The sequence below is a fragment of the Colossoma macropomum genome, unplaced genomic scaffold, assembly GCF_904425465.1.
Source record: "Colossoma macropomum unplaced genomic scaffold, Colossoma_macropomum, whole genome shotgun sequence".
In the NCBI taxonomy this organism is placed as follows: domain Eukaryota; kingdom Metazoa; phylum Chordata; class Actinopteri; order Characiformes; family Serrasalmidae; genus Colossoma; species Colossoma macropomum.
In genome coordinates, this window is record NW_023494804.1 from 33,602,127 (window position 1) to 33,613,973 (window position 11,847).

At 38.9% G+C, this 11,847-nt stretch overlaps 1 protein-coding gene across 2 annotated transcripts in view; it reads left to right on the forward strand.

Annotated features, from left to right (window-relative positions):
• erg (ETS transcription factor ERG) overlaps positions 1 to 11,847 on the forward strand; it is a 108,684-nt gene that overhangs the window by 24,583 nt on the left and 72,254 nt on the right. For both annotated transcript variants that reach the window (XM_036594602.1, XM_036594599.1), the window contains exon 2: positions 11,598 to 11,682. In XM_036594602.1, the coding sequence (XP_036450495.1) occupies positions 11,635 to 11,682 (48 nt within the window). In that variant the 5' untranslated portion in view covers positions 11,598 to 11,634. The remainder of the gene's footprint in view (positions 1 to 11,597; positions 11,683 to 11,847) is intronic.

The window sequence follows — 11,847 nt, forward strand, 5'->3', positions numbered from 1 at the left end:
TCCAAAACATCAGCTCTGGTGCTGATTGGCAGGCGTATCAGATTCATTTGACTTGGAAGTTAGAGCCAGGCTCTTGTGGCAAAATGTATGGCAGCGTAGCTCAAACAAAAAGCTCAAAAAGAAAAAAAAAAAAAACATTTAAAAATCCCCAAAATAAAGGAATTTTTAGTTCACTTTCTGTACCATAGATTTACATACATAAATGCTGAATTGGGTTCAGCCAGGCATGTCAACGGCGCTGCCATTTTGAGGCACAGGACTACATTCAGTACAACTACAGAGTGGTAGTTTAAGAAATGTACTGTTCAAAATTACATAGAAAATAGCTATTGACACTCATATCTGGACATTGTTTATATATATCCATCATCTAAACCGCTTATCCTTCTGGGTCATGGTGGGTTGCTGGAGCCTATCCCAGCTGTCATTGGGCGGAAGGCAGGATACACCCTGGACGGGTTGCCAGTCCATCGCAGGACAGGCGCAGGCGCGCGCACACACACACACACACACACACACACACACACACACACACACACACACACACACACACACACACACACACACACACACACACACACACGTCCAGTCAGCCTGACTGCGTGTTTTTGGACTGTGGGAGGAAACCGGAGTACCCGGAGGAACATGCAAACTCCACACAGAAATGACCCTGGTCACCCAGCCGGGAATCGAACCCAGGCCCTTCTTGCTGTGAGGCGACAGCGCTACCCACTGCGCCACTGTGCCGCCCCCTCTCCCCCTGTGTGTGTGTGTGTGTGTGTGTGTGTGTGTGTGTGTGTGTGTGTATGTATGTATGTATGTATGTATGTATGTATGTATGTATGTATGTATGTACGTATGTATGTGTATGTATGTATGTATGTATATGTATGTATGTATGTATGTATATATATATATATATATATATATATATATATATGACCTTGTGGTTGGTGAAGCATAGAGAATGTGTTGGTGTAACAGAAATGACTTTTTTCTGCTGTTTTCGTCAATACGATTTGAGTTGGGTGGGACTAAATTGGCTACCAGTGATGTCAGATCTGCCAAAGTTCCAGCAGAGAACTTGTAGAGAGGAGAATTACCGCTCTCTCTCCCGAGCGAGTCCAAAATGAATGGGTTGATATGGAGCATTTGAGCAAAATCGTACTCTATAAATGCTTAAACATTTTTAATGTAAAAGAATACAATCATTTCCTGAACACAAATCAGCATAAAACATTTTAACACTGCTGTTATATTTTTATGAGCTTTTAAACTCGAGTTATAGGACTTTAAAACAGCACCTCATGTATGCCCATGATGTCTGTGAGCGCCAACAGCCAATGAGCTGCTCCGCTCGCCAATCAATCATCACGCTCTAGCAGTAATGCAAGCCTTCTGCTGCCCAAAACCCGTTTGCTGTAGAAAAAAGGAAACATATCGGTAAGATTTATTTGTTTTTTTAGTGAAACACATCCTTCTACTTTCTAAAATTTAAGAAACGTTCTGGAAAAGTGATTAGAAACTATTTTAACTTTTAGTTTTTAGCCGTTGAGCTCCATTTACTCCCATTCGTTGAGGACTCACTCGCGAGTGCCCTCTGCTGTTTGGCAGTCCTGTTTTTGATATAACGGGGGAAATAAGAAGTGGCTCCTCATAAACTGGCTCTGGTTCCAGAGTTAGCAATATGTATACGACAGCTACTCGTGTTCCTCTTCCTCACATAAAATGACCGCTCTCCTGCTTCTCAAAGCCCCAGCAAGCAAGTTATTTAAGCTTTTCTAAATGTAATGGTGCTTGTCATGAAGGTTTATTACACCGTTGTTTGTAGCGTAGCTAAACACTGCTTCCTACTTGCATTAGCCACCTGTCACAGAGTCCTACTATAAGGCTACGTTTACACAGCAGGTAAAAGTGGCCCAAATCTGATCTTTTTCTTCATATGTGACACAGGTGTGTGTCTGTGTGAACAGCGAAAACACACTGAATCTGACATTTTCAATTCCGATTTGAGATGCTTTCATATGTGGTGCTGAAATCTGATACGTATCCGATCTGCGGCAATGCGACTCAGTCTGAACAGCCAGATTGGAATTCATGCGACTTTTACGTCAGTCCAACTCGATATTCGTCATAATTTCCCTCTGCTGAGACTCATAAATATTAGGCTGATGTTTCTGTACCAAAAAATTAGAAGAGACTTATCACAACTGCTCCGTGTTCGAAGAGGAAAGGAACCAGTGGCCGCATAACATGCCCTTTTTACAGCGGACTTGAACACATTGTGGGTGATGAGCCCAGCTGTCAACCATTGGAACTTCATAATCGCTCCTGTGATGCTGAAGAAGACGTTTACCTCTGGACGAGCCACGTGAAGCATTGTTCTTTTGCGCATGCGGTCAGTTTAGGAGCTGATCTGTTCAGACTGATGTCGCATAGAGGTCACATTTAAAAGATAATGTGAACAGCCTAACGAAACTGGTGTGAAAATCAGATTTGGGCCACTTTTACCTGCTGTGTAAATGTAGCCTAAGTGATTGATTTAATTTAAGAGAGTGCAATAGCTATCGGCCCACCTTAACTGCAGGAATAAAGCGATATGTTAGCTTACTGTTACATTAGCTACCCCTAACATTAAGGCTTACAATGTGTTCTTGCAGTTGTACTTGACAGGCGTGGTGCACAATATGGTACACAAGAAATTTCTCCACAGCGTCCGCAAATATGACAGGTAGCCAGCTAGCTAGGTTTCTGATATAACGTGAGTGTATAGCATTCAAACATCGGACACGATATGTTGTACCCATCATAAGATAAAAGAGTTCTCAAACATTAGCTGCAAAATGTAAATAGGTCTCTAAAATTACCATCAGTCAGCTTGTTCTCCATTTTACGCTTTTTACGTTCCATTCAGAGCAAAAAAAGAGCAAAGTGGTATTTTTTGGCAGTGTTACTCCGCACTGTCACTGAAGCCGAGTTGTTTATGCCAGAGAGATGCAACTGTTAATCATTATGCGATCAGACATGGCCATACAGTTCTGAGCTGACAGCAGCTCTGCATTATTACAGCGTTTATCTACTATTAAATTGGACCCATTTATATATTTTGAATTGCATTCACCAGGGATAAATGCTTAAATATTTAAAAAACATGTTGACAGGAGTTTTTGTTAACACAGTGACATGGTGATTATCAGTACTAGAAGTTGTTGACTGGTGACAGCATGTCCACCTTCATTAAAAACAAAGGTTTTGACTTTTTGGGTGCACTGCCACCGCATCCTGCATTATTTCAAATTCAGGAAAAATCAAATAAATGAAAGCAGTGCACGATTTTAAATGCCCCATTCAATAAACGTCAAACAACAACTGCTAAATGTTAAATGGTGCTGTTAAGAAGGAATGGGGAGCTGGTTTGTATTAGCATAGCTAGCATGCTGGCGGCTCTGCTGACCTCAAAACAGGTTCGATTCTGGCCAACAGAAGCTGCCCTGACACAAGTTTAGACAATAATCACTCTTATCTGAGGACATGAAGTCGTGCAGCTGGTGTTAAAGTGCAGAAAATTAAAATTGAACCTGTTTTGTGGTGTTTGGATAGCCTCATAGCTAAGCTAATGTTAGCCAACTCCTCTCTCCTTGCTAGCTTGTCTGGTGGCCTAAAGATCCAGAGACTTCAGTACAGGTTTGGACCCTTGGACCACCCAGATTACTGTCCATACAAGGAGTAACTAGTTTTTAATCTCCCCAAATAGATTTTAAATGCACAGAGCCTTTTATTTTGGAAAATAAACTTAGACAATATTATAAAAAACTGAGAGAAATAAAATAATGACGAGGCCTAATAAACAATGATTTAATAGAAGATGTTGCTGACACTATGCTGGATTAAAATGATTTACTAAACTAATTTACAAACTATAACTAAAGAAAGGAGGGAAGGAAAATCAGTAAATTGGACTGTGAGTGGAAAATGAGCGATGATGAGTGGAATTTTGTCTAAAACTCTGTTTAACCACCGGTGGACCACCCAGAAAACGTTGAACAAAACGTCAGTGGACCACCAGCTCTGCCATCAGCAGGCCGGCAGTGGCCCACTATCCTCTTGCTATAAGGGTATAGATGATAAAGAATCATATTTGAGAGAGCAAACTCACCTGATTGGTGTTGGAGTGACAAAGCCCAAATCAAACCTGTTCTGTAATGTTTTTAACTGTAGCCTGCTGGGCTAAGCTAACACAGTGCAGGCATGATTCTAGCTAACTGATGCTTAAAAAGCACCCATTTAGAGGCTCTGCATTTGTAAAAAGGTCTCTGTGTCATCGGGTGTGCGGTAACATTAAGTATTGGATCTGCTCATTGTTAGCCATTTTTCCATGCTTACTAAATCTAGTGTAATCTGTGTTGAGTTATATTGATTTTATGGATTGTAACTAGACCCATGCACCCACCACAACTGTAGCCCCAGGGCCCACGAGCAGGTTAAAGCGACCCTGTAGGTATACGTCGACTCCCCTCACAGATCTGTCATATTTGAGAGACATTTCCACTGTAGAATTACAGTTGGACTATAACATTCTTCTCTTTTAGCCATTTCATGTTGTCATCCCACTGAAATCACTGGAGCCGATGTGAGGCATCCAAAGAAAACGCTGCAACACTGAAAGAAAGGCAAACACATGATACAACCGCCCACACCATTACAGCAGTCAGAAAGGGTCCTAGACACACAAACGCTAACGCAGCTTTTGGAGCGAGTGGAACCGTAGCGTTCCACACGACCATATGTGGCTAATTTGCTGAAAATATGCTAAGTGGTGTAATTCTTTAAGGACTATTAAAGGAGTCTGATAAGACCACACACTTCTACACACACACACACACACACAACACACAAAACGCAAGCCTGCCTGCCACATTACATCCCCATAAACCAATGCTATCAATGTATTAACAAACCGGAATAAAGCTCTTGTGATTAGGCCCAACATGGCCAGTTCAAACTAGTATTTCTCTATCATAAAAATAATTTTTTTTTTATAGGTCAGACATTTTATGTGCGTGTGGGTGGCTTATTTTTATAAATAAGTCTACTTAAATAGCAACAAAATGGCCTAATGGAGTTTGAGTCAGAGCGGTGCTTGGTTCTGCTATTCTGAGAGGAATACAGTAAGTATGGAGCTTAAACGCTGCAGCAGCATTTTCTCCACATAATGAAGTAATTGAGAGAACATTGTCATTCAGGATAAGTCTTAAAAACAGCACTGGGTATGTCGTTATAGTCTTGCTTTTCATATGTTCCACACTGTTTCCTCAGAAGCCAATCTGTGCCTAAAATTACCTTAGGCCGAGAAATGCACCTACAGTATTTAAAACTCAAGGTTCGCAAAACCAGACTATGTAAGGTAATAAGATGATGTCATAACAGACTGACAGCACCACCACTGAAAAGGCTGATCATTTAAAAATTCTAGATGTTGTTCCGTTTCAGAAAATGACAGGCAGAAAGATGTGAAGACGAAAAAACATCTGCTGAGAAAGTACTGCACTTCAGTATTTGAAGCCTTTTTGCATATTTGAATTTGGTGTGACGTTTCCTGGCTTTCTCTCTTTAACGCTGTGTAGTATTCCTGCAGAGCTGTGCCTTTAGAAAAGCTCACAGGTTAAAATTGTGTTTAAACCCTTAACATTCCAGACTTGTTACACACTAAGGCTTATTATTCAGTAACTACAGGGACTTAATTGCAAACTAATGGAGCTTTTCTTAGGTTATAGAAGTGTGTAATGAAACATTGGGCCCATGGCTTGGTAAGGGGTTAACCCTTAAAACTCAAAATATAATTACCCAAAAAAACCCAAGTATAGAAAAGTACAGAAATGTAAATGTAATTAATTTATTAATTTTGAAAATGAAATAAATGTTATATTTCTCTACAGCGCTACTCCAGGAGAGTCCCAAGTTCTACATTTCATAAATATTCATAGATCAGTGGCCAGATTCACACGTATGTCTTTTAAAATGTGCCTTTTTTTCTTAAATACATACTTAAGAAAAAAAAAACTTCTTCAAAAAACTTTTTTCATAGTTTTCTTCATTTATTTTTTAACGTTTCTCTTAAGAACAATAAGTATGTGTGGCATTCTTGAAAAATATGTTCTGCAATATTTTCTTATCCTTATGACCGTCTCAAGCTTGTCTTAAGGTTGTAAGAATTGACATGGTAAAGCTTTAAACCATAACTTTCAAAGAGTTTCATACATTTTATTGTTACAATAAACCAAAGCTTTTTCCTGTTGGCTGTTGGCTATTTCCATCACCACAGCTGCTTCGAACGTTTGGTTTGACCTTGTTTTAGCTCCATTTTGCTGTCCTCAGGCACTCATGTGATTAAACTGACTAACCGGTTCATGGAAATTCCTAGTAATCTGTAAAATGTCAAATGTAAAATATATCATGATATTAATAGTCTACAGGACAAATACGCTATAGCCTGTAGACGAAAGCAGCAGAAAGTTTCTTAAGAAAATAATTAAGACTTTCTTAAGAGAACATTTGAGAACTTATTAAAGTTTTTTTTACGAGAATTGCATTTAAGAACCTTCTCATGCACTTCTTGGTCTTTGTCTTAATATCTTTTAGACATATATTTTTTCTTAGGAAAGATTTTATGGCTCTGACTGCAGAAATGGCAGATTTATACTTAAAAATATTGGATATTGGCATCGGCCCACAGTTCTTATATAGGTTTTTGTAAATCTATTCTGGACAAGGAGAACAGAGTCAGGAGGTGAGAGGTGTAGAGCTGCAACAACTAATTGACATTATCAATAACGTGGATAATCAAAAATTGCTGGCAATGAATAAAGTTATCAATTAGTCGCCTTGGTGAAGTTTGCATGTCCAGTTTACATCCCGTGAACGAAATAAGGAAATCCAACTAGCGGAGACTAAAGTACAGCATCTCGCCTGACCCACAAATTATGAAACTATGAAAACACTTCACTTTAATGTCATCTAAAAATATGGTTTCCTGTGCTCAGAGTCAGATTAAGATCATGGGGTGCCCCTAGGCACTAGAGCTATAGTGCCTTATTCCTACAAACCCACTGATAATAACCTGAGACAGTTTGCTGAAAAGGTCTTGATTTTGCTGAAGATTTGTACTGTTGATTCTTCATAAAATGTCTAAAATGAACCAGAGTTCATTTCTCAGTTGAGGCCTTGTCAAGATCACTGTAAGCTGACAGTATGATGCTGATTATGTCTAACCCAGACAGACACCACTGTCCACCAAATGTACACAATGATAATGTTTTTAGAATTTTTATGACTGCATTATTAAGCTGACTGTTATGGTCTGTGGATAGATTTACTGAATGTTTCAAAAAAGTGTTAAATTCACAGATTAAAATCACTTAAAACTTTTTTGAGCAACTTTTGGTGCCTTTGGGCAGTTGGTGTCCCGGGCAGTCACCCATGTCACCCATTCACCCATATGGTAGATCCAGCTCAATGGGTAGATGCTTGCGTATGTGTGTGTGTGTGTGTGTGTGTGTGTGTGTGTGTGTGTGATTTATTTTATGGTTGTAAAGCAGAATTGCCCACTCAGTCTTTTCACATAGATCACTTTAATTATGAAATAAGAAATATTAAGATTAAGAGACCCTTATTAGTCCCACAACGGGGAGATTTGACCTCCGCATTCAACCCATCCGTGCAGTGAAACACCACATACGCACTAGTGAATGCACACACATTCAGGGGCAGTGAGCACACTTCCCTGGAGCAGTGGGCAGCCCTATCCGCAGTACCCGGGGAGCAGTTGGAGGTTAGGTGTCTTGCTCAAAGGCACTTCAGTCATGTACTGTCAGCTCAGGGGATCAAGCCAGTGACCTTGCGGTCACAAGGCTGGTCCCCTAACCTGGAGTCCATGACTGCCCCCCCATTATTTCACACTCTATCACACTTCATCTTATCTCATTATTTGTCTCATTATTCAATATTTTTATATCCAAAGCTCACACTGTGTGGGATAAATAAAGACATGAAACACTCTAGTTCCAGTAGTCTATTTTAGCCAAATTTGCAATAGAAATATTATAAATAATAACCCTCTTTAATGGGCCAAAATGGCATTTTAAAAGTACATTATGTAAGATTTAGGGATTTGGAGACTGCATCGGTGAAAATATGTAATTGTACACATTGAAAGATTATTCAAAGAAGACTATTATCTACTATTGTCATCATATCTTCATCAGTATAATGTAGATTTTGTATTTGAGACCTAAACATCAAGCTGGACCTTTTTTTCAGGCTCTGCGTGCAACAATAATACACAAACTTGTGAAGTGGTCATTTTCTTCAGACTCAGTAATGCTACTTTAAACTTCTTCTAAAAATCTTACGTAGTGTAGCTTTAAATTCTTAAGTTGCTTGTATAGTTGCTTATATAAAAAGCAAATGAATGAAATCAAATAAAGTTCTAGGCTGGCTTTATAGCACGAGTCTTGCATAACTATACTGTGACATTTTGGATGTAGCAGCATTCAAACATGATTTTATGTCATAAAATTGGAACACAAATCTGGAAAAATCAGAATAATAAATTATCTGCTTGCTGATTGCTTGTTTTAGAGCAAAAATTGTCAGATTCAATGCACCCTAGTAACTATTAGAGCTTCAAATATTTTGTCTGAATGCCATTTTTCAAATATGTGTCTTTCTTAGGTTCACATTTCACTTTCAGGTTTCTCACAATTCGCCTCACTTTAAACAGCTTTCACCCTGAGTTTCCCCACTGCTTTAGTTTATCTTCTTATTTTATTTGTCCTCATTACTTTAAAAACATTTCTATTTTAGCATGCTGGAGTCCGAATTTAGCACATCCATTAGGGTACAGATCAGTGCAGCCAAGCGGAAGGTTTATTTTCTCTGTAAAATATTTTGTATGTCTCATATTCAGTATGTTGTCTGTAATATGTTGTATGTTAGTATTAAACAGGTGAAGGCTACTGTGCCGCTGTGTCAGCACCACACAGCGTGAGGACGGCACATTATGGAAAGTTTATCCAGACTAAAAACCTTTGGGATGTTGTTCAAAAGCACTGCTTGAAGAATAAACATATTAAAGCAGAATTTAGACTTAATTTTAGAACGCTGATTGTTTTATCACATCATATTAGTTTATAATAGCTATAATGTGTAATATAATAGCCGTAATAACATCAGCTATTATTTAAGCAGGCTGTGAGTCAGGTTGGGTCAGACTCGGACTGAAAACTCTCAAGCTGTATTCAGGTTCAGACCAAAATTTCAAGATAATAAAAGCTCTGGTAACTACTGTGACCCAGCTCTATGGATCTCAAAGTCTATTTCTATGTAAATTATGATGTAAACCGTCTGCCTCACATGTCTGAAGAGATTATTTCGGAATGACATTGTGGACTGTGCACTATATGGACCATCCGTGGTCAGAAGGTTTTTCTGTCTGAGACCAGTTTCCAGTGTAGTTGGCCAATAGAGTTATTATTCTGTTCTATTCTACTCTGCGGTTCTTGGGCCTAATCCTCGTCCTCCGTTGTGTTCTGTGTTCTGTAGGTGTTCTGGAATGCTCTCTTGTGTTCGGTGGGTGTTCTGGAATGCTTGCGGTGTAATTTTTTTTACTCTCATTGTGCCATGTTGTGATAACCTCTTGCATCCCGCTGTGCACAGATCCAGCACTGGCAGGGCAATATATAGCGAGAGCGACAGCAGACAGATGGGCAAGAGTAAGACGGTGAAAAGAGAGAGCGCACAAGCGCAAACAGAGGCAGGAGAGCTGGCCGAAGCACTGTCCATGGCATCATTCATGACATCACCTGGCTGATGCTTCAGGACTGCCCACTTTAATGCTTCTTCAGCTCCCTGGAGAGGGCTTTAATGAATAGGCACTTTTCAAACTCGCGTCTAAGCGTATACACCCCGCTGAACCTTCTCCACCTCCACCTCCAGCTCGACACACACAAACACACACTAAACTTCATTCTCACCTCAGTAACCCCCCCTACAGTGAGCCAGTCTCGCACGTCCCACCAGTCTGGCACTGATCTATATATAAATAATAAATAAAAATAAACAGCTGTAATGCTTAGGTACAGCATATGGAAGCACAGAGACACAAAGGATCATATAACATGAGCCGAATGTTCCTCACTTTTTTTTTGATAAAAAAGTTTGATGTAAATTGTAAACATTGCTAAAGTTTCTAAATGTATACATCCATTTTTGGAAACTGCAAAACAGCCCACTCTGAATGAATTGTTTACATGACACCATGAAACCATTGCATTTACTCTACATATGCTACATGTATATCTGCCTATTCAGACTACAGCAGTTTAGCCCTGGAAGGAGTGTTTCAGGACTACTTTGAAAACAAGGCTCAATACAGGGCAGCCAATCACAACAGAGGTCATTTACATATTATTCTTAAAGGCAGAATAACAAAATCAGCCTCTTTAAGAGATGTGGAGAGGTTGGAAGATACTCGTGGGAAAATGAATTCTGAATTTTGTTTGGTATTTAAACTCACACAAGTATAAAAATGGACCTCAGGGAAGAAAATGAAATACTATTTATTATTATTTCAGTTTGATGAAAGGTTATATGCACAGTCTTGTGGGTAACACTTTACTGTAAGGTACTGTCCGTAAGGCTACATGACACCTACTTAAGCTTGTCATGACAACTGACATAACCCTACGTAACTGTTTATAATTGCTCATGCCAATAAGCATCTGTCATAAAGATTACTTCAGCTAACTTTGATCAAAAGTGGCAAATGTAACCTTAATAGCGAGTCACGCCTATTGTAATAAGCTTTTATAAACATTTATGTAGGGTTATGTCAGTTGTCATGACAAGCTTATGTAGGTGTCATGAAGCCTTATGAACAGTACCCTACAGTACAGTGTTGGTGTCTTGTGTATGAAAAAACATATTTTACATTTTTGCTGTAATTTCTTGGTATCAAAACAAATAACAAAAAACAAAAAAACAAACAAACCAAAAAAAACAATTTGTGATCCAGGACTTAAAACGAATGTAAATGCAATTCAGTTTGAATCAAGTCAGAATCATGTTTTTTCATCAAATCATATGACTTGATTCAATTGATGTACATCAGTACAACACCAGCAGAATTTATTACATCAGCACATATATGAAATATGTATTACTGTACATTTTGTCAGTTTACGTAACTATTGCATGTACTGTGACAGTGTATGTACTGTGTAATTATGAAATACATTTAAATAATTATGGAAATTAAATGTAAATCAAGCTCTAGATTTGTAAGGGTTTTAACCTGCTATCAAGAGTAAATGAGCTCCTCTTGGACAGAGAACGTTTCCCACTGGTCTACTTTTTGGCAGCTGGGTTGCAGTTCAATACTATAAAAGATGGGCTAAACTGCTGTCCTGTTGAAATTGCATGGAATAAGGAGAGATAAGAGCTTTGCACTTTACTGTCAGTGTCAAATACATTAATACTGAATAACACATTGTGTTTGTGTGTGTGTGTGTGTATGTGTGTGTGTGTGTGTGTGTGTGCAGGCAGAGGTTGTGAGATCTTCGATGTCTGCCAGTGGAAATGATCCAGACTGGAACAGAGCCAGAGCCTGCCACAGCCAGTCATAAGGTACACACATGCACGCACACACTTGCAAAATTGGAAATATTTCATTTTGATATGACAAATATATATTGACATATTTGATATGCATACTACTGTGCAAAAGTTTTAGGCACATGGGAAAATTACAGTTAAACGGCTATTTATCTAGGTTTATTTGCTCGGAGAAAA